This window comes from Charadrius vociferus, unplaced genomic scaffold (genome assembly GCF_000708025.1).
Source record: "Charadrius vociferus isolate BGI_N301 unplaced genomic scaffold, ASM70802v2 scaffold385, whole genome shotgun sequence".
In the NCBI taxonomy this organism is placed as follows: Eukaryota; Metazoa; Chordata; class Aves; order Charadriiformes; family Charadriidae; genus Charadrius; species Charadrius vociferus.
In genome coordinates this window covers 3,873,102-3,893,996 of record NW_009648925.1, presented here as the reverse complement: position 1 = coordinate 3,893,996, position 20,895 = coordinate 3,873,102, and the positions used below count along the sequence as shown (strand labels likewise).

The 20,895-nt window shown below is 44.1% G+C and overlaps 1 protein-coding gene across 1 annotated transcript in view; it reads right to left on the bottom strand.

Annotated features, from left to right (window-relative positions):
- The window catches only part of SEMA5B (sema domain, seven thrombospondin repeats (type 1 and type 1-like), transmembrane domain (TM) and short cytoplasmic domain, (semaphorin) 5B), a 136,090-nt gene that overhangs the window by 15,774 nt on the left and 99,421 nt on the right, over window positions 1-20,895 (bottom strand). Inside the window, exons 12-20 of the mRNA XM_009887274.1 lie at window positions 17,422-17,603; window positions 14,142-14,285; window positions 12,477-12,624; window positions 10,869-11,094; window positions 9,997-10,215; window positions 8,031-8,201; window positions 7,005-7,154; window positions 6,056-6,100; window positions 2,679-2,884 (exon numbers count right to left, since the gene is read on the bottom strand). Coding sequence (XP_009885576.1) covers window positions 2,679-2,884; window positions 6,056-6,100; window positions 7,005-7,154; window positions 8,031-8,201; window positions 9,997-10,215; window positions 10,869-11,094; window positions 12,477-12,624; window positions 14,142-14,285; window positions 17,422-17,603 — 1,491 coding nt within the window. The remainder of the gene's footprint in view (window positions 1-2,678; window positions 2,885-6,055; window positions 6,101-7,004; window positions 7,155-8,030; window positions 8,202-9,996; window positions 10,216-10,868; window positions 11,095-12,476; window positions 12,625-14,141; window positions 14,286-17,421; window positions 17,604-20,895) is intronic.

Sequence of the window (20,895 nt, the reverse complement as noted above, 5' to 3'; positions counted from 1 at the left end):
ATGTTAATTGTGTAGCATCACAATAAAACCACACATGTTCCTTGAAGGCATGAAAAACTCCCTCCTGACCATTAGAAAAATCTGCCAGTTATTCCTAAATATAAAGCTGGCTAATAACAAGTTCTGTATGTAATTACACAGCACAGAGCACACAGAGCCTTCCTCTTACTGCACTAACGTTATATTCTTCAAGGGAATACTGAGAAATGGCAAATTTGTAGTATTAAATGAGACAATTTCAGGCAAGAGTTTAAGAAAGCAGGGCCAATAGAAAAGATGACCATACGGAAATATTCAACAGGAATAGAGAAAAGGGGATTAACTTGATAAATAGATTTTACCCTTTCTGTAAATCTCTGCCTCATTCATCGCTCTGAAAGAGTATGACTTGGAGTTCTTCTCAGCAAGTAGCCCCTTGCTCCTAAACATTTAGTTTTGGTCTGTCCAATGACTGCAGATTTATGCACTTGAACTCTTTCACTTCCTAACATTCTATAAATAAGTCCCATCTGGTCTATCTCTCCTTGTGTCCAAGTCCCTTCTACTCGCAGCCTAACCCATACAGTCCCAGTTAGCTAATGCCTTCCTTTAAATAAACTAGACTTTTCAAAACTTGATCTAATGCCTAGGCTCTTTACGTCCCTCGAAAGAAGACTCTTAACAGCTGCTCACTGTTACTACACACTAGATCAAGTATTCAGAGACAGATCTATCAAAGAGGTCAACTCCCTCCTGATACTACATTAACTAATCTGCTGCTATTTTAAACTTTGCTTAGCTTTGTTATTACGTCTACTCCACTACACCACTTGGCATAGACATATTGCTTTTCATAATCCATTTACCTGATTGACCAAGATCATTCTGCGAACAACTTCATCCTTCTGAATTTTAACTGTTCTCCCTGTTTTAGCATCATCTGATAATATACGATAGCACAATATAAATCATGAAGAAAATGCTGACACAAAGCCAACCCTGTAACTACCTGTTTTTGACCACAAAAATAAATTTGCCTCTTTTCTTCACTGTTTGCTATGTAAGAAACAAGGGGATACTCTTGCTCATCTCTTTATTCCCGCAAGCTTTTCTCACCTGGGTCTTCCTATTGACTTTGCCACAACTACTCACATCACTGAAAGGATTATTCTCATAGTTTGAAGCTTCCAGGATCAGGTCCCAGTTCTTTACCTGTCTTAATAATTTATTACCTAACCCGTATATGCAGAGCGTATAGAATAATACATCCTGTGAAACTTTGTTAAAAGCCTCTGAAAATCCCAATATGTCTGCTGCTTCCCTCATACCTAGATCAATATTTATTTAATTTAAAAAAGGAATCCAATTTGCTTGACGTGATTTACTTTCCACAAATCCATGCTGACTCGCATTATGATGCTGCACCCTTATTAAACTTTATGCAACTGTAGCCGTATGCTGCTAGGAAATGTATTTTTGAGACTGCATTTATAGTCAACGGGATCCTCTGAGGGGCTGCAATGCCCAACACAAGGAATTCAGCACATGCTTATTGCCAAACTGGTCTCTTATTTTCCAGCTCAAACTGTTTCCTCTTAAAACACCAAAACAACATTGACTTTTTTCAAATGATTTGATGCAAGCTCTTAGTTCTGATGCGTATTCACTTCACAAATCATAGACATGTATCAGGAGTTGTCCTGTGCCCAGCATTACAAAACCCCTACGTAGAAGCAGTCTTCAATACCCCGGGGAGTTTAGACTATGGCTACGGCCCCACCATTGATCTTATTGTTGGGTCTCAGTCAGAAGCCAGGCCAGATCAGCAGAAACAGCTATACAAAGGAATAAGCAGCTGCAGGGCTTCCTTCTATTTCGTGTTGATGTCCCAAATAATGCTTCACACTGTTCAAGTGACCTTAGGCAGGCCATTCCTCCTGTAGTGACATGAAGCCACTTCAACCATCCCACTGCTCACATCTCCGATCCCACACTTCACCTGGAGACTGATGCTCAAATGCAACAATGTGCTACTGTCTCAGCATATTGTCTCTCGGACTCTTAATCCTATCTTCTCTGATGTCCTCTTTTGCAAGCAGACCTGCCAACAGAGTATGCCACTTCAACACTCATCTTCTCCTAAGGCTTCAGCTCCCAGTTCTGCTGTTATCATTGAATTCTGCATGGCTGCCTGGGGTAAGTTCTGTCCAGTACTGATAGTGGGGGCAGAACCCTTTCTGCTTTCTCTTCTCTCCAATTTGGCAGTTCCCAAAGCATTTCCAGAATCTCATCTTACCAATAAGCATTTTCCCAGCTATTTGTCTAATGAAGTTTCCGTTTTTATTCTTCCTCCCCTCCGTTTCCTCTTACCATGCGCTAACAATGCACTGAACTGAGCTCTTACTGATTTCTTAGAGGACAATTTGTATACATAAACTAGTCAGAATGGGCTGGAGTATCTTGGTATGTACTTGCCAGACTGGCATTCATCAGGACTGTGAAACAGAACACAACCCCATTACAGTAATGGACTTTTTAACCCCTTTGTGACGGTATGGCTAAATGCCCCTTCAACCCCACGTGTAATGCCAACAGCTGGGCACAGAAACACAAACCTACCCAATTTCAACCATGACATAAATACAGAATTTGCTCGGTAGTATCAAGCTGTTCGCCGTATTTCTCATCAAGTACCCTACCTTGAACTCCATAGGGGTGTACTTCTCATTCTTGGGGGTTGTGTTGCCCTTGTAATGGAGATGGTTGGGAGTGGTTGGGTGGATAACAGTTGACTCCTGAGACTGCCTCTGACATCGCTGGCAGTACACGTAAATCACAAACGTTAAGAGGCTAGAGCCGAAGAAACAGGAGACCCCCGTGGCAATCAGATGGATGAGACTAAAACCTGCAAGGAAAATGACAAGAGATGCCATTTTTAAAGAACAGCCTTTTTCCCTCTGCCGACAAGACCACAGGTGCAAATCAGAGCTATGACATCTCGGGATCAACATTAATAAGCTGTTGAAGCCAGAGTTGTAGGTTCTAACATAAACTGACATAATCTCCCTGCAAATCGGTCTCCCCACTGCAGCTCTGCCTTGTGCAGTTTCACAGGTTCATGCATTGTTCTCTCAAAGCTCCCTCCCTGTCTCTCCTCTCTCCCCTCTATTGATATTGAAACTAAACATTATGTTAAGCTGACAGCTAAAGAAATGAGCCATACAAACAATGCACATTAATGGATTCCAAAGTATGTGTGTGTGTCATGGAAATAAGGGGATAAAAATGCTCAGTGTTTCTCTGAAGGGGAAGGAAGGGAGGGGAAACCCTTTTTGTCGGCTGCCCAAAATGCCTATGTGTGGGGTGGGGGGAAATACACATTCTTTCCCCATGTAATCCCAGTGTGCTCAGCATTCTTGCTTATTCACGGGGCAGCATTGCCTTGGCCACGTCTGCACTACCTCTGAGGTGTATTTGTACCGCTAACAGTGAACCAGGGGTCCTCAGGGGAACGGGCAAGATAAGGTGGGAAAAGGAAAAGGGGGAACTGCTTGAAAAACACTTCTTTGTTGGCTTTCTCCACAAACTGCAAAGATAGGAAGCCAGTCACAGGCAGGTGCCAGCGGGGTAGCCGCACTGCAAATATTTCAAACAGAAAAGCTCTTGGACTATAACAGCCTCCCACAGAGATCTCTCCACGTGGGATAGCTGCAGCACCCTCCAAGCACAGCGCTGACCTCTGGAAGGAGCTGTAGTTGTGCATCCCACACGCTCACAGCTCTGGCTGGTGGGGGGAAGACAAAGCCAAATAGCACTCCTCATTCCTCCCTCATGTCAGAGACTCTCAAACCCCGCGTTAAAACCAACCACCAACAGATCTCCTCTGACAACAGAACAAACAGTACCGACCTTTACAGCCACCAAGTTAACGAAGCAACCAGAGGCAATCTTGGGTGGCAAAACTTTATGACCCTGTTCTTTTGCTATGTGCAGGGGGGGATCTACAGAAAAAGAATCAGCAATGATGAGTCCAAATGCTGCTGCCTTTCCTCTGCCTTTGCTTTGCCATCTTTCAACAGGAGTGACAAGGGCCCTAGTGCCCGGGGGGGACCCCGACTGCTGGCCCCCTAGGGCAGCTGTCCCAGGGGACAGCCACATTAGCTCGGTGGGGATTGCAGCGGTAAAATTCTCGTAATACTTAAAAAGCCAATTCGTTTGGACAGACTGCTGTGTTGACTTGACTGTGTGCAGAGAAATGGAAGGGACTACTCAGAGAGTGGCTTTAAATGAGGTTCATTCTTAGTCTGATCACGGTGTGCATTTTTTTTGGTGCCATCTTACATTTTAACTGATATGCTTTTCAAATAGAGAATTCTGCCCATTAGTCAACTGCTCTCCTCTAATCTTTAGTTAAAAAATATCCTCCTGAGTTTAAAAAGAACAAAACCAATAGAGTTCTACAGCAAAGTAATGGACTTCAATCATAATTACAGTAAGGAACATACAGAATTTATTAGACTGAAGAGCTACATTTATTTTTTAAACCACACTATAAAATTCTATTGCAAGATTACCACTTTCTATTGTGTTTTGGATGATGGTCCAAAAAGCCTGCAGAAAGATTACAATTTCCTACTAAATGTTACAAGACTTTTCCAAAAAGACATTTCCTTTCTAAAAATCTCTGCCTCCTTTACATCACTCATGAGAGCTAAACCACAGAATATGCAACTGTGCTCAGTAAAGCCACAAGACACTGTCACATTCTCCTCATGCCCAGCTTTGCTTATATTGCACTGAATGTTTCATTTCGCTGCTGCATTTGCAAGTCACTACAGTAGGAAATCCTTTCTAAAACATAAAGCTCTCTTACATTTCACCTTTGAAGGACCCATCTGATTTTTCAGGTGACTTGTAGCTGTATCTTAGGGAAAAACCAAATTATTTTGTTTGCAGCATGTGAGTCCCCAGGGGGGAAGCCTTCTGATTCATCATGAAAATATAGATTTTCTGAGATGCGTCACCAGCATTTCTATTGATTTGCTTCTTTGTCAAATATTGTAGAACACTAAGTAATAAATAATATTAGCTATGGTAAAATGTAGATTGCAAGAGCAGATACAATGGTGGTGGTAAAAGAAGGAAAAGTGGATACAGTGCACAACAGCAGGGTGCAAACTGTAGCCAGGAGTCCTGGAACCGAAGCAGATATGTGGCACCCTCTGAGGGAGGAGTGACGCAGAAAGCCAACTGTTACATTGCAGGTGCTGAAATCTTAATTCCATTGATTGCCCCACAGTCACAAACCGAGAGGCCACATTTCCGTGCCACAGGTGGCAGGCCTTTTTTTGCCATGGTCTCCACAGGGAGAAGAGATTTTGGCAGCCTGCAGATCATCTAGATTTCAGGACAGCAGGGATGTGACACTAGCAGGAATTGACACAGTCATTAGTGGGAAACTAGTATTTTAAAATGTTGAAGGAACCTGCCATTTTCTTCACTCTGCATTTTTATCATGGGGGCTCCTAGGTCAGTGGAAAAGTGACACTAATGACTGGATCTTTCCAAGTTACATGAAGAAAGGAGACACGACTTCTGTCGTGAGGTGAGGTGAGGACTTGAATGAAAGGAAGAGCTTGGAGGATAAGTATAAACTCTAATCTCATCCTCTATCAGCAAACGATCTGTCTAAGAGACCCTGTTCACTGAAATCTTTATAGGTTATTTAAAAACACCTGTCTCCAAACAGCTGGAAGCTTACAGCGGTGGAATGAGGAATATCCCTTCCTTCCTCCTGAACATTTACCCTGTGGGTAGAGAGAGACAAGCAATGCGCGCTCTGGTAATTAACAACCCTCAGTGGCAAACCCAAACCCCCAAATAAATAAAAATCTTGGAACTGACAAGTGGACATGCGATACATTCCTCCAGTCTGACTCAGACAGCGAGACTCCAGTGGAATTAAGGCTATCGGTGGGATATGAGCTGTATAGATTAATGGTTTGGTTGATACTGCACAGGGAGAAAAGAAGCCAGGTTAAGATAAAAATAAGATATATAGTTAGTGGTATCCTACCTCCACAGTTCGTGCTCTCATCAATGCTGGAGGCTGGCAGGATCACTAAACAAAGAGAAGAAGATTGGAGAAAGTTGTCATTTTGCCATCACTTTACTTCTTTAAGTAATTAAACCCCCTGTGCTCCAGACACGAGAAGCTGCTCACGTGTTCTGTAGCAAGATGAGAGTCTCTCTAAATTGAATGATAAGCTCAAAGTGTGAAACACATGCAACAAAACCTCTCCAAAGACCTGACAATTCCAGTACTGTTACCTGATCACTGTTTAGCTTCTTCAATTTAGGGGAAAGAAGATGGCTGAGAAAACCATGAAAAAGAAGAGTACCATTGCCTAGAGATCTCAAATTTTTAAGTCAGGGCACTGTAATCCAGAAAAGAACATGTGGAAAGGGGTTATTCAGTCTAGACCCATATCAAATATTTGCCTGAGAGATTTTCACAAAACACAGGGTGGAAGATGTTGATGCCCATCTGTCCATCAACAATGGTGCTCTGTTAGACCCTTGATTAAACTCCCCACTTCATACACCAATGTTCTCCATCTGCCTCATCATATTCTTCACTCTTTTGGGATGTTTCTTTTGATACCTGAACTCAAGGACCTTCTGTTGCCTGTACCCATACTGAGAACAGAGATAATTTTTATAAACCAACCTGAGATGAACTATGCAAAGTTAAAAGCTTCAATTCAGGTGAAGTGATACTAGTTATTTATTACAGCACTAAGTCATTCTGTTTTAAAGAAAAGCTAAGCTGTCTTAAAGGAATGCCAGTTACCCTGTGCCTGCCACAGGGGAGTTTATAACATGTTTGTTTGTTTGCCTGTTTTTCTAGAAGCATCCAAATTCAATTTATAGTAGAGAAAATCTCAGCCTAGCATGACCGTCTGGGCACGAGCTGCTCTCCTGAATTGGCCCACCCTCTCCCTCCTCGATGACACTGTACATACCAGGAATTTCATTATACAGGCAATCCTGGTACTGCGTGCTGTTTCCGACGCACTGAGAAGAGTCTGGGTTGTGTACCTCGCAATAACGGCTGCGGTATTGGATGCCCTCTTCATTACACAGGCTCCACTCTGACCACTCCGACCAGCCACCTGAAATCCAAGATCAGGAAAACAGACAATGTCACCAAGAAGGAAAGAATCCCTTGCAGATAACACATTTCTCCCATGCTGAAGGATGTCTAGATCCTGGCCTGGGCCTCTCTTGCACATCTAATCCAGGGGCCTTCAGTGGATTTTATTTTCTCAATACAAATACCAGTGCAAGCATCATACCCTACATGTCAGGTTGTAGCTTTCTTAATATGGACCGAACCCACTCTTGATAGAGCACTGCGCAGCGTGGAGTGGTCTTAAAAGCTCCTATATCAGGTCTCTGGTTAAAGACATAGAAGGAGCTGGATGGCACAATGCTGCACCAAGACCTCCAAGTTTTGAGGGGGCCTCTCAGGGATACCTCAAGCAGCCAGCACAAGTCACAGCAGTTAGAGCATTTTGCTGAGGTTCCCGAGGGCAGGAGTCAGCCTGTGCTGGATCAGAAATACGCAAAGGTGGTTCAAAACCAGCACAGATCTAAACCCTGTCCTCTGAGTTGTAGCACATGCTCATCTGCCTGCCTGTGTAAGAAAAAGGATGGATTGCGCCTTCAGCAACTGCACAGGTTGATACTTCATGACTCCTTTTGTTTGTCTTGTAAGCTTCCACACTGAAGAACCAAGCTCCTCCTTTTTGAGTTACTTTAAATGGATTAGCCGTTAACAAGATTTTGCCTGTCTGGCACCAGAATGCCAGAGCATGGGCTAGTGAACAGGTAAAGAGAAAGGTGATGCACTGCAGTTGAACACTGGGATGTGTCCTTTTTCCTTGGTTCAACAGACATTTACTGAATGACCAGAAAAGCTTCTAACTGGTGGTGTTTCTGATTTATTTTTTAAACATTTTGCAGATGTGCCTTTGAGAACTGGCTACCTTCACATGGGTGTGTGTTGCAAAGGGCCTCCTCCGTGTGCAGACCAATACAGATGTCTTCTCCACTAGACGGCGCTGGATTGGTGCAAGTCCGCGTGCGCTGGTAGTGTCCTCCTCCACAGGTTGCTGAGCAGTGAGACCAAGGAGTCCAGCAAGACCATGAGCCTTTCACTGAAGGACATTGAAAAGCAAGGAGAGAGGTAGATGCTGTTGGTTACTCCTCTCGCTGTGACAAAGCTGGAGAGCCCCAGTAGCTCACCTTTCAGATCCACCTTGCCCAGACTAGCTAGCAGTTTCTTGCACCCTGGGACATTTCGGCCTTACAACGAGAACTCTGCGGATGAAGAATGAAGTCTATGCACTAAAAGACTCTACATCGTAAAGTGCCAAAATAGAAACTATTCTTTAGGGTAGTCATTGAAATATTCTATTCCATTTTATTCTATTCTATTCTATTCTATTCTATTCTACAACTTTTTATAAAACAACATTGTTATTATATTGTCTCCTGATGCTTCATCTACAGCAATGGCAGATTTACTTGGGAAAAAAGTGCTGTACAACCTAAGTGGAGCTTATATGGCACCTTTCTGTAAGGGCTCCAAGTACTCTACTTCCAGCCTTCAGGAAACAGAAACTCAGAGACTTTATTTATTGTTCCTGCTTATTGCAGGAGGGGTTGGACTAGATGATCTTTAAAGGTCCCTTCCAACTCAAACCATTCTATGATCTGAGCACAGCCCCACAACAGGTTAATAATAAAACTAGGGAGGGACTTGAGACCCCTGATTCCCACCCCAGCCCCGCCCCCCCTCCCGATTGCCTGATTTGCAGGTCCACATGCCATTAATTCAGAAGATAATAACCTGATGACTTAGTGCAAGATAAACCCAGGATTTGTCTATACATATTGAGTGAGGCAGGGAAGGTGGGAGACACAGAGAAATAGTCATCATGCACTCAGAACAGATTGTAAAACATCATAGTGTCCAAGGGGAGAAAACAGCACAGAAGAAGGGCACAGACATTAGTGAAAAGCCACTGAGAGCTTCCAAAATAGTACTAATAGCTGCCTTTATACTGCTAGAGTTATTTTCTTTTTATAGGCCATAGAGTGCAATATTTGACACTCCTGCTACGCTCTCCCTGCACATTCTGATCATATCTGCATTGGAATTTTATGTTTGTATTGAATTTTAGAATCATAATAATACTATTATAATACAGCATTTTCAAGTGCAGGCCACAAACTATATTGCCAGAAATAGGTAATTGCTAGAACTGCAAAGAGGCAAGGTAATTTGTGTAAGATCACTTAAATTTAGTTTAGATAGTTATTACAGAGCAAGGAGAAGGATAAGTGAGAGAGAAGCCAGTAGTCAATGGTCTATTATTACTATTCTGGACCAGGAGTGCAACATAAACATGAGGACAAACTCGAAAACCAGGAAACCAGGCAAGAATACTCCCTGCTGGCTGTGCAGGAAATGGTAACTGATGTCAAGAGTAGATGCCCATCGCAAGAACAATACGTAAGCAGGAGAGGGGGAAGAAACAAGTGTTGACAAGAAGAACCGCCACATCAAGCATCTCTACACAGTATTAAGCCACATTTATTAAGCCTGTCTCCTCCTCAAGGTGCAGATGCACCGTGATGCCTTCCACTGGATGGAGCATCAAACCTTCTTGAAGCAAAAAATTGCTAAACAAGCCACAATACTACTTCCTCTAGAGGATGTGGCTGTGTTACCCTCTGAGCTGAGGTGAAACATAAGTCATAGCACTAAAGATCACATACATGGGTCATTATAATAGCTCGAAAAAGAATTAAGGAAAAATCCCCCAAATTAAAATAATAATAAAAAAAAAGCAGCTTGGAAATATTGGTTTGGGTTTTTTTGTGGCTCTACCATTAAGATGGGGAAGAACACCTCTGAATTTAATGCAGGAAGATGATCATGATTACCTGGGCAGGGATGCGGATTGCAGTCTTGGTACTCCATCGCTGACCCCACGCAGGGCAAGCCACCATTCTTAGGTTCAGGATTTGTGCATGTTCTCTTCCTGATCCTAAAGCCCAACTCACAGTCCCTGGAACAGGAAGACCAGGCCCCCCAAAAGGACCAGCCCCCATTGATAATCCGTGCAGTGGTCTTACCAGTCTTGAGGAGGTCATCAACAAGAGCTTCAAGAAAAACAAACAAAACACCATGAGATCACAAATTGATCAGTTGTTGGGCTTTTAAAAAGGGCTTCAGCTCATGAATGAAATCAGGATTTATGTGCCCTGGGGAAGAGTTTCTGTTGAAAGCTCCTAGCAGAAGTTTTGCTTCGCAGGGTTACAGCTAAGCTAGACACAAAATCAAATCTGCACACACACAGAGTCTACTGATAACCTTGATAAATAGCCTTTCTGGGCAGCAAACTGTGGCAGTTGAGGTTGTGCCCTCAGGACAGTGCCTTGCATCACAGCAGTACTGAAGGGAATAACCCCAGAGGCGGTACACAAGGGGACCTCCAGAGAGAAAGAATAAAGATGCACTGTCCTGTAGAATGGCTTTTCTCTTCTTCTCTACACCCTCATTGCTTGCCTATTCTCTTTGGGGTAGCCTGGCAGTAGCAAGAACAAATCTATACACTGCCATAAGCACAGAGCTGACAATTGTATTGATCTCGAAGTCACAGGGCTCTCTCCATCCCTGCCATTCTGCAGTGACACTAGTCATACACGTCGAGACTTAGGCAGACACAATCAAGTTCTTGTTGTTCTGAGAGGATTCCCCTTCCACCACCAAATCTAGGCTTGCCCTATGGTCCCCCAGAGCTGGCAAGACGTACAGTCAGTATCACACACTGCTGAGCCATCATTGGGGCAGAATCGACTCTCGGTTTTCTTCCTCCCAAACTGCAGCTCGTGGGGATCGGACAGCTGGGCACGACACGTGTAGCGGAAGCGCTGCTCCTGGCGGGCACCGTTCTGGGTGATGTTGACAGGCATCCAAGGGGTCCAGGGTGTGTTCCTGCGCACCTCCGGGCAGCTCTCTGGGTTGCAGGTCTTATATTCCTGCCAAGAAGGAAAACCACTCTCTCCTTACTTATTAAACAGCATCAGCCTAACTGGCAGAGATTTATTTACACTCCAGAAAATAAGGGGGTACCCTCTGGATCGAAAACAACCTCTGTCCACCTTATGTGACCTCACAGACACAAGCCAGTGCTGGGCACAGCACAAAATGTGGTGAGTATGGAGGCAGTGGTGGTGCACAGCTTCAGGTGGACCTCAAGGATGAACTACGCTTGCTATTTTCACATCTCCCCCAGGTTTGTGTTTCTTTGCTGACTCAAAGTCCTGTGAGGCTTCAAAGGTTTGGTACATTATGGGCAGGAGAATAATTCAGGCAGTAGATAATAATAACAGCAAACAAATTTTCTGCTGTGGCCCTGAGATGCTGCTCTCAGGTCAGCCTAGAGGAGCCCCATGAGGACAAAATGTTAGTAAGGTTTATTCCTTGAAAACGTAATTGTTTTATTTTTAAGATGGGTTTAGACTATGTCTTTTTACAGCTATTTTTTTTTTGGTTGGCTTTTTGAACTCTCTAGTGAGGACTATGAACCATTTGCCATGCCTGGTGTAGAGATGAGCACCCACTGAGTACAGACAACATTCTGGCTGGATGGGGATGGGGTGATTTAGGGTCTTTACAATTCTTGCCACTAGTAGGAGGAATTCTAGTGACAAACATTGTGCTTTTGTGTTTAAAAATAAATAAATAAACAAACCAGACTTTTCTGGCAGAGGGAAAGAAATGTAATGCTTCAGGACTTTATGATTCTAGAGTAAATGCCAAACAGCTTGTGAACAGCTGGGAGGTTCCAGATCAAATCTGCTTACACTGAAAGAAAACTCTCCATAAAACTAATTAAAACAGCTGTATGAAACAGCTGCCAGAATAGGAAAGGAAAAATAAAGAGAGAAAATGGGTAGCCATTGCCTCACTGATGGGTTAACTAGGTGTTTAACCTGTTGTTTACTCAAGTATGGCAATAAGACTAATTTCTGGTGCATTAGGGCCTCCTTGACTCAGTGGGAGTGGGATAAAAGAAAAAAAAATGTACAGTGTTTTCAGCTAAAGGACTTGATACCTAAGCCTACAGAGGTCTAAGGAAGTCCTCTGTCTACCAGTCTGTCCTTACCTTTACATACACACACACATACACACACACAGACTGACACACACACACTTTCACACCAACTTCCCTGACTTGGGAATCTGCCACCTCTCTGCTTCCCAGTGCATTTCAGCATCCTCTCCAGCAAAAGCTGAGGGTAGCATTTTCTTCTAGCTTAAGAAATAAAACCAAGATGGAGAGAGGAGTTAATACCAAGTTCCTAGATGCTAGATGTCAATAGGTGCCCCTTATGCAATGTCAATAAAAAATACATACCACAGCACAGCCTGGACATGTATTTCCATTTTCACAGGACCTCTGCCTTGAATGAATCCCTCCACCACAATTCACACTACATTTATTCCAAGGACCCCATGAAGACCAAAAAATTGGTAATGGACATGGACTGTTCTCATTACAGAATCTGAAATAAGAAAGTGCATTGCTCAAAACATATCCATGTCAGCACATCCGAGGGACAAAATGGTGATGGACGCAAAACTACACACTGCATTTGGGTGCACTTCATGCATGCACAGAAAGCCAGCAGAAGGCTGATGCAACAGTCAGATTAGCAAAATTCCTGTTCACAGAAGAGAACTGTACCCTTTGTTCAGAATAAGGAGTGGTTAACCAGGCTGAGCTCACTGAGACAGTTGAAGTAAATGGTCAAGATTGGGTTTTTGAAAGTGCTCAAAGCTCCTAACTTTTATGCACTGAATTCACAAAAGAGCTCATAAGCTGAAGCCCATGTGTCATAAAGAGAGACAGTGGATGGTAAATACTTTCAATGGGATGACTAGTGGGAGGTCAACCCAACAGTGATCTGTTGCTAATGGCGGGTGATAAATGCTTGACAATCTTCTCTCCCCACAATCTGGCCCTTACTGCTGTTTGAACCCTAAAAAACTGGTGTTTGCAACTGGAGTTGAACTAGATGTTATATGCATCTAAAAGCAGGCTCTAAATTAATGCTATTTCATGTTCCTTTTTCAAAAGGTAACTTTAATTTTGTTCAACTTTTTAATCAATATTGTTCTCAAATTGAATCACACAGGACTGCAATTGACTCAGATGTAGTCTTTAAAACCCAAAAAGGACCATTCTGAATGGCCACAAATCAAACTAAACATTAAAATGCCCTGAATCGAGGAAGTTAAATGAATTGCCCTTTGTATTCTGAGAAATGCAGAGAGATCTGTCTTAAGTGACCACTCAAGGGACAAGCAACAGCCTACTGCCAAGCAGAGGTGGCCTTTAATGAAATGTCAAATCTGGAAACCAAATTGGGATGCCTTGAAGCATGTGTTTCGTGAGGGGCTGGGCTTGAAGAAGCGTAATAGTGCAGATGGCTTTGTAGGTTCAAAAAGTATTGTCTTTTATTGATTTTGCATGAAATTTGCTTAGTTTAGAGGGAAAAAAGGATGTTTTTCTGATGCCAATCCCTGCAAAAAACTCAACCCTGAATCTGTGAGTTAAGCTATATTTTGTCTTGAACTTCTTTTGGTGCATCAGCACAATTAATAGAGACTTAGGAATGGTGCAATGGGTGATGGAAGTTGCACATATTCAACTGCCTCCTCAGGGATGGATCAGAACAGCGTAACTGCATCTATAAACTCTACATCGCTAACTGCAGGCACAGCTTCTCCTTTCGCTGAGGAGGTCAGCTCTCTGTTTGGGAGACAGGAATACTTGTGAAGGTCTCAAAGGTCCTGCTTGAGAGGGGAGGTTAGCTCTGAAGTCTCTGATGGCCACAGGCTCATTGAAAGAGAGTGGACATGCATGTGAGCAACCTCATCCCTCCCAGGCTCTGGAATTCCTTCCACTTTGTGCATTCAGCCAAACAGCCTTAATTTGCATTCACATAAGAGCCACCACTTCCAGCTGCCAACCTTATAACCACAGAAGCAAACACACGGTGTTGTGGACATCTCTTACCTTTCTTCCCTGCTCTGTCCAACACAGACTCTGCCCCCATACCGTGGAGCGGGGTTGCTGCAGGATCGCTGGCGGACCTGAAAGCCAATCCCACAGGAGGTGCTACATGGGGCCCAGGAAGACCAGGGTGTCCAAGCGCCATTTCTAACAAAGGAGGTGAGAGAGAACAGAGTATGGGGGTGACCTAGCGGTCTTGCCCATGCAATGCCATACAAAACACATAAGGCACTGATGGGGAACGGTTGAACTTATTCGAGAAGAGATTATTCATTTCAACCAGACTTTACATCAGCAGAGATCTAGAAAAGGGAGTTTCAAAAGTGCTTAGCATTGGCCTAACCTTCCTCCCACTGAAGTCTTTAAAAATTGGAAAGGAAGAGAATGAAGCCAATGCTGAATGATTTTGAAAATGCCTCCTAGGATTTGCTGGGCAACAATGTGGTTGCTACAACTCTCACTGACTATTCCCATATTATCTCCCCCATGTCTCAGAACCTTCCCTTTCTGAGCCAATGATTGATGCCAAAGTTGTATCTCCTGGACTCTTCTGCACAAAGAGTGCAGGTTTTGAGGCTCACAAATGCCAGTTGTGCCAAAGGATGTAAAAAAAAGCCTGCTCTGCTAATTCAGTAGGTACTGATGCTTTAAATCTCCTACAGCAGTGCTACTGCCAGCTCCCATGGTTTTATCACAAACCTCATAATATTTGGTGTTTTCCTAAAGCCTTTAGCATTGAATCCTATTAAGTGAAAATCTCAAATTTCATTAAAAATAACAATAATTGCTTCTAGCGTTCACGGCCGCCTGCAGACATCATTGTAGTGTGACTTTAAATCTGTAGAAACCAGAAGGCAATTAAGAGCTCAGAGGCAGGATCAAGTGTCATGGTTTAATGAGTGATCACATCTCTGCTGAGCAGGGGTAACTTAGCCTGAAGCAAATGTGATGTAAAACCTCTTAGTTCACACCTCAGTGACAAAGATGTCGCAAAAGCTCTGTGCCTCGCTCTTGCGACAGGCTGAGCATGTGCAGGCGGACGGCTCCTGCGATGCTGCTGCCATGCGGTAACTCAACCACATGCTTACACGGAAGCCAACATTTTAATCTTTAAAATCTCGCATTTATTAAAGCTCACCTTCCTCTGATTTGGCAGCACTACTGAACCTTGGAGCAGGAGAGGAGGAACTGTATCTCATCTCTTCTGTGCTGCAGGTTTCACTTTGTATGGAGTCAGTGGCAACGCTCTGTCTTACAGAACTGCCTAATCTTGACACTTCACTGCCTTAAGCCAAAAAATCTCATTTGTTTTGGGGTGTTTTTATAAAGAAAAACCTTTCTAAAAAGTCTAGTCAAAAAACAACTCAGGTGCTCTTTGGTTCTTGAAAGCTAAGCTTGAAAACAGATGTTAATTTTCAAAGCATTTACTGAACTAATAACACTGCTGGCAAGAAATACCTTCTGGCATAGCACCAATCAGGGCAGAGGATGAAAGTTAAAACCCACATTGCCCTTCACACTTTTTGTATTCGTTATCAACTCTTGCCTGTTCTTGGCAGCTTTATTTCAGAACCCTGTTAGATGTTTCTCCCCTCCTCCTCTTGTTCTCTCATCCCTCTCCCTCCTTGCCTTCCCCTCTCCCACCCCAAACAAGGTCAAAGAACAAGAAATTCACTTATATAAAAATCCTACTATTCCATCTTATTCTGCCATGTTTGAACCCACCTACTGCCTCCCCACTCCTTAACCCAAAAGAAAGATTATATGCAAAAACCATGAAAAAAAAAATCAAATGGAAGGTTGCTGTTATTGCAACAAAAAGGGGAAAGTAATTTCCAGCAAAAACTCCTCAAAAAACCCAACAATTCTCAGCATCTATTTGCATTTCAGGATTTTTAACAGAAATAAAGACACCTTCCATTTTCAGATCTCCAGCTTTCTAATAGAATTCATCTTTAAGCATCCTGCTCCCTCTGCAAAAAGAAATCTCAATGCCAGATGAAGTCAATTAAAGGAAATTTGAGGGCTGAGGCGGATGTAGGATGACCAGATGTCCCTATTTTTCAAACCATGCTGTTTTCCTGCGTCTTAAGATTGAATAATCTATTTTTCATCCCCTTCTTCGAAGCTGTTCCTGCCTCTTTTGCCATCAGAGCAGTGCTGAGAAACCCGTCCCGCTGGCATGCTCTCCATTTGCCTCTGACATAAAAAGCCTGCCTGGGGAAGGCTCCGCTCCGCTCAGCCCACGGTGGCAGCACAGGGGCAGGAATGACTGCATGCCTTTTGGGCAGCACAGCCCACAACTGGAAGGAGAGATGCCAAATAAACATGAGTATTGCTGAATTTTTTGGTGCCAAGACCAGCACTGATCTCCAGGGAGCAGTCAACAGACAGCTGTCCTTCATGGAAGGAACATTTATGGAGAAGATATAGTAGATAAAAACTGTATTGACCCAATATTTACCAAATATTGGCTGGCCCCACCCTAGTTAAGCAGTGCTTATGCTGTTGCATCCTCTTTCCTTGAGTCATGACATGATGCAGTCTGAGGGCGGTGGCATAACATGGATACAAACACCACGGCTATGTTTGGGCGCCCCACTGGAGGATATTTAGCTTCCATACTGCTCAAGCATGAGCTTCAGGCTTCCCTGGAAAGGCAGAACTTCGACACAAGCTGAGCTGCCTGTGTTGTTGAAGTGCTGTCCCCGGCAGGCACGCCTCCTAAGCGCCGATCGCTGCCAGATGACAATCTGTTGCTTTCACCTAGCCAGCGTGCTGCAGACAGGTCACAGACTCGCAGAAGAAGGCAAATGAGCCTTGCTGGGAGCTAGGCTAGGCCCTGTCTTTACAAACGTTGCTCTGAAAGAGCTCTACTCACTTTTGGCAATGCAACCTCAGAATCCAAACTCCAAAAAATGATGAGCTTACTGGACGTTGTTAGCTTACTGCTGTTCAGTTGGCTAACAACTACCTCTGCCTTACCTCCTCCTGATGGGTCACTGCTCATTGTATGGATGAGGTATACCCGAAGCACATTGTAGGGAAGGTTAATGTGTACGCTAATTTGGGGTGCTCATCTTCCAAGAGCTCTGGCTGAAGACCCTCCTCTCAGAGCCCTTGGGCTCTTTCATTTTTCACTCACTTCAAGCTGGACCTCACATACCTCAGTTTGGCTGGGATACAACAACATGGTCACAGAAACGCAAGGAAGGAGCGAAGCTGTGGACAGGCACAATTCTTGCTCCCTTCCTAAAAAGCACAAAGATGCTGAGTGAGGTACCTTGAGCAATTTGCGACCTCAATCCTGGCCCCTTCACAGCTGCGACCTCCACAGCGAGGACGAGGGCTGTCACATGAACGTGACCTACACATACAGGAGCCTGTGCTGTCCCCATCCGAATGCTCACAGAGTTGCCATGCGGACCAAGGCCCAAGTCTTCCATTTGTTGTCAGGTTTTTCACCTAATTTTTAACGAAAAAAGGTCATTAATAGCAAGTTTTACATTTCTGGAGACAGCCCCACAATAGAAATGCCAAACAAAGCTGCCGGGGGGATTAGGATGCAGTTTAGATGGGAGCTGTCTGTGCTTGTGAGCAGGATTCAAAACAGAGGGTTGTTTTCACACAATGCTGCATCAATATTTACCCTCCAAATTCCACCCCGCATACCTAACGTGTGCGCACAGGCATCCGAGCCAACCCAGCCAGCACCACACCAGGCACAAGCATCCATCTGCCACACGACAAAATCATCGCACTCCCTCGTCCCACACTGCACAGCTTCAGCCTAAATGGCTAAGCTGGGTGAAGGATAGAAAGTGAAGAAGGCGGCAGTGACTAGAGTTAATGTTCAGGATCACATAGTGGGCTAAAGAGCAAGAATTCGTCTCAAGGCAATTTATAGACCAGACCATGCTGCTCTATGTTTCCTCTGCCCTTTGCTTCATGCCTGTACAGCCCCAAACATGCTGGGGCTCGAGCTTCCTGTGCACTGCAACAAAGAAGTAAAAGTATGGTAGTCCTGGCAGAGCAAAAGCATGAGAACCAGAACTACTTCAGCCCAGGACTGGTGATGATCTTCCAGGAGACGGGATGTCAGAGCTTGCTCCCCTGTGCCTTGTTTTAACTAGTGCTGCTACGTAAGTCCTAAGCCGAGGGCCGGGGGAGCAAGCTGCAAGGGCCCTCACAACCCAGGCTGACTTTGAGAAGACGAGTGCTGCCTGCTGCTCCCAGGATCGCTCCCAGGCCACCGCTGCCTTCTCATGCCCACTCCACCACTACTGTAAAATCCAGCAACTCTAGGACCATGTCTGGGAGGCTGCCCTGAACACCCCTGTCCTGGCTTCCCCTCTGCGCCTGACTTCAGAAACACGGGGCAGAAAGACATCCATGCTGGCCCTGCTTAGGTAACAGCTATTTCCTTGCTATTTCATGATGCTGTCTCCCCTGGCGGCTACCTCCATCCTCACCACTCCATGTCGCAAAGTGCTGGGCCTTGCAAGTGGGATGGCACAGACGGCAGCTGCCTGCAAGTGGCTCATCCCCATTGGTGTCACCAATGGGGCGGTGGGATGCTCAGCAGCTTTGGTAAAACCGCTGGTAAACGCAACACTGGACTTGGCCTCGGCATCGCACGCGACGAAGGGTGAAGAAAGGAAGAGGCTGGGGGCCTGGCGAGCAGCCCTGGCCCCAAATCTGAGCCAGCTATGGCTGACAAACCCCATTGTGCCATGCTTCACTGAGCTCTGCAGTCAGCAGGATCAGTCCTCTGGGCCATCCCAGGGGGGAAATAATTTCTCCTGCTCTACAGACAAGAAAACTGAGGCATGGAGAAGCTGTGAGCCTGCTTGGGAGCCACTCAGGGAGCCAACCACAGCCATGGGAGTAGTGCTTTCAAACACTTATTTTCTGAAACACGCTGCTCTGCTTATTCTCCAAATCTGGCACTATGTTAAACACTCACAATGCACCTCTGGTAGGCTGTCATCTTCCCCTCTCACCCATCCACAGCAGCATCAAAAATATGCAGCAGTGGCATGGAAGTAATTTAGATCTGTTACTATGCTCTTCAGGCTGTAGTTGAGGGGTTTCAAGCATCTGTTGCAAACCTTTGTTTGCAATAGATTATCATGTCATCATAAAAATTTGCTCTGGGCTGCAGGTTACAAGGCAAGATGCCCAGAGAAAAGAACACTGAGTTTTCCTCTTGTTGTTGAATTTGTTGTTTTAAACATGCATGCAGTCAAAAATCAATAGTTGGGTTGCTAAAAGTCAGGGGGGGAGGGGGGAATCAAAAGAACTACTTTGAGATATTTAATACTAGATTTTTATCTCCTTTTTCCTCCTGCCTTACAAAAGTCATAATCCAAGTATTGGATCATTTCTATTCATTTTTGAGCCAGAAAGCCTTGCTGATTCCAGCAGGGAGTTCTGTTCAGAAATCAATGGTATGATATGGCCCGTGGCTTCAATTAAAAAAAAAAAAAAAAAGCTGACAAATAATTATTGGCTCATAAGTGATACTGGGAAGCAACCCAAAAATAAAACAAATAAGCAGCCATAACCAAAATGCTGAGATTTATAAACATGTCACATTGTGAGTGTGGGAAGTTTTTATACTTAAGAAATTACATATGGAATATTATTCCATCTTTAAATTCATAAAAATATCTTCAAAAGAGCAAACTTAGGACGTGGGATAAAAACCCATATGCATTGATCTTTTTCAGGAATATCTTTACAAAGCAAATCTTTTGTAGCCAACACAGTGTCCATCAGACAGAGAGGACATCTTTAAAAACTTCTGTGATCAAATGCCCTTCTCTCACCTGACAATATTACCAATTCCAGAGTTCTCATATTTTGTAAACTGCCATACTCCTGCCAAAGGCGTTACCTTTTCATTTCTTCCTTGTACCACCTAAAGGCTCAAGTGCAGGATCTAAAAATTCAGACTGACCATCCCTAAGCCCTGCTGCCAGGATATTTTCAATGTTTATTCTGATATTACAGATAAGGCTAGAGGCATTCCTTGTTCTTTTGATTCATCTGTGCTTCCTCTTAGGATTTAGATGTCAACTGCTTATAACTTTGCCAAGCTTCAGTTGTTTCAGCTGGAAGTTTCCATGCTGGCTGTCTGATAGAAGCTGAAAATTCTTGCAAAGTTTCAGGCAAAATATTTCAAACATTTCTAAAATCAAATCTAGGGAAAAAGAATGTCCATGAGTAGCAACCTTTTCCTTGAAACAAGCTAGTGTTCAGAGGAAGGAACTGAACTTAATGTCATTGTAACACCTTTTCACAATTTTTATGAAATATGATTCAGATCTGTCCAAGGTATAAAATCCTTGCAAGGTGGGGAGGAAAATTTGCAGTTTTCGAGGCTCACAGATTTTGGTCTTTGCACCCGAAGTCCGTTCTGTGTACTGGTCATGCTCCAGTGTGGGCCAGAGCAGGATTATCCCAGACTCTGCAGCTCTTCGTGGCTGAGCCCACAGAAATTGAGAGCAGGGTACAAGTCTGCTAGATGCCCCAAAAAAGGAGTGGGGATACTGGCACTGATCAGCAAGAAAATGGGGTGGCATGGAGCCAATGCCAGATGACTGAGATAGGGGGTTGCTGGACACACAGAGCGGGACTTGGATGAAAACCTGTGAGGAAGAGCATCATTTGACTTGGGATAATGATGTCTGTACGCTTCACTGGGAATACTCAATTCCTGACTTGCCAACCACCATCAACAGTGACCCCATGA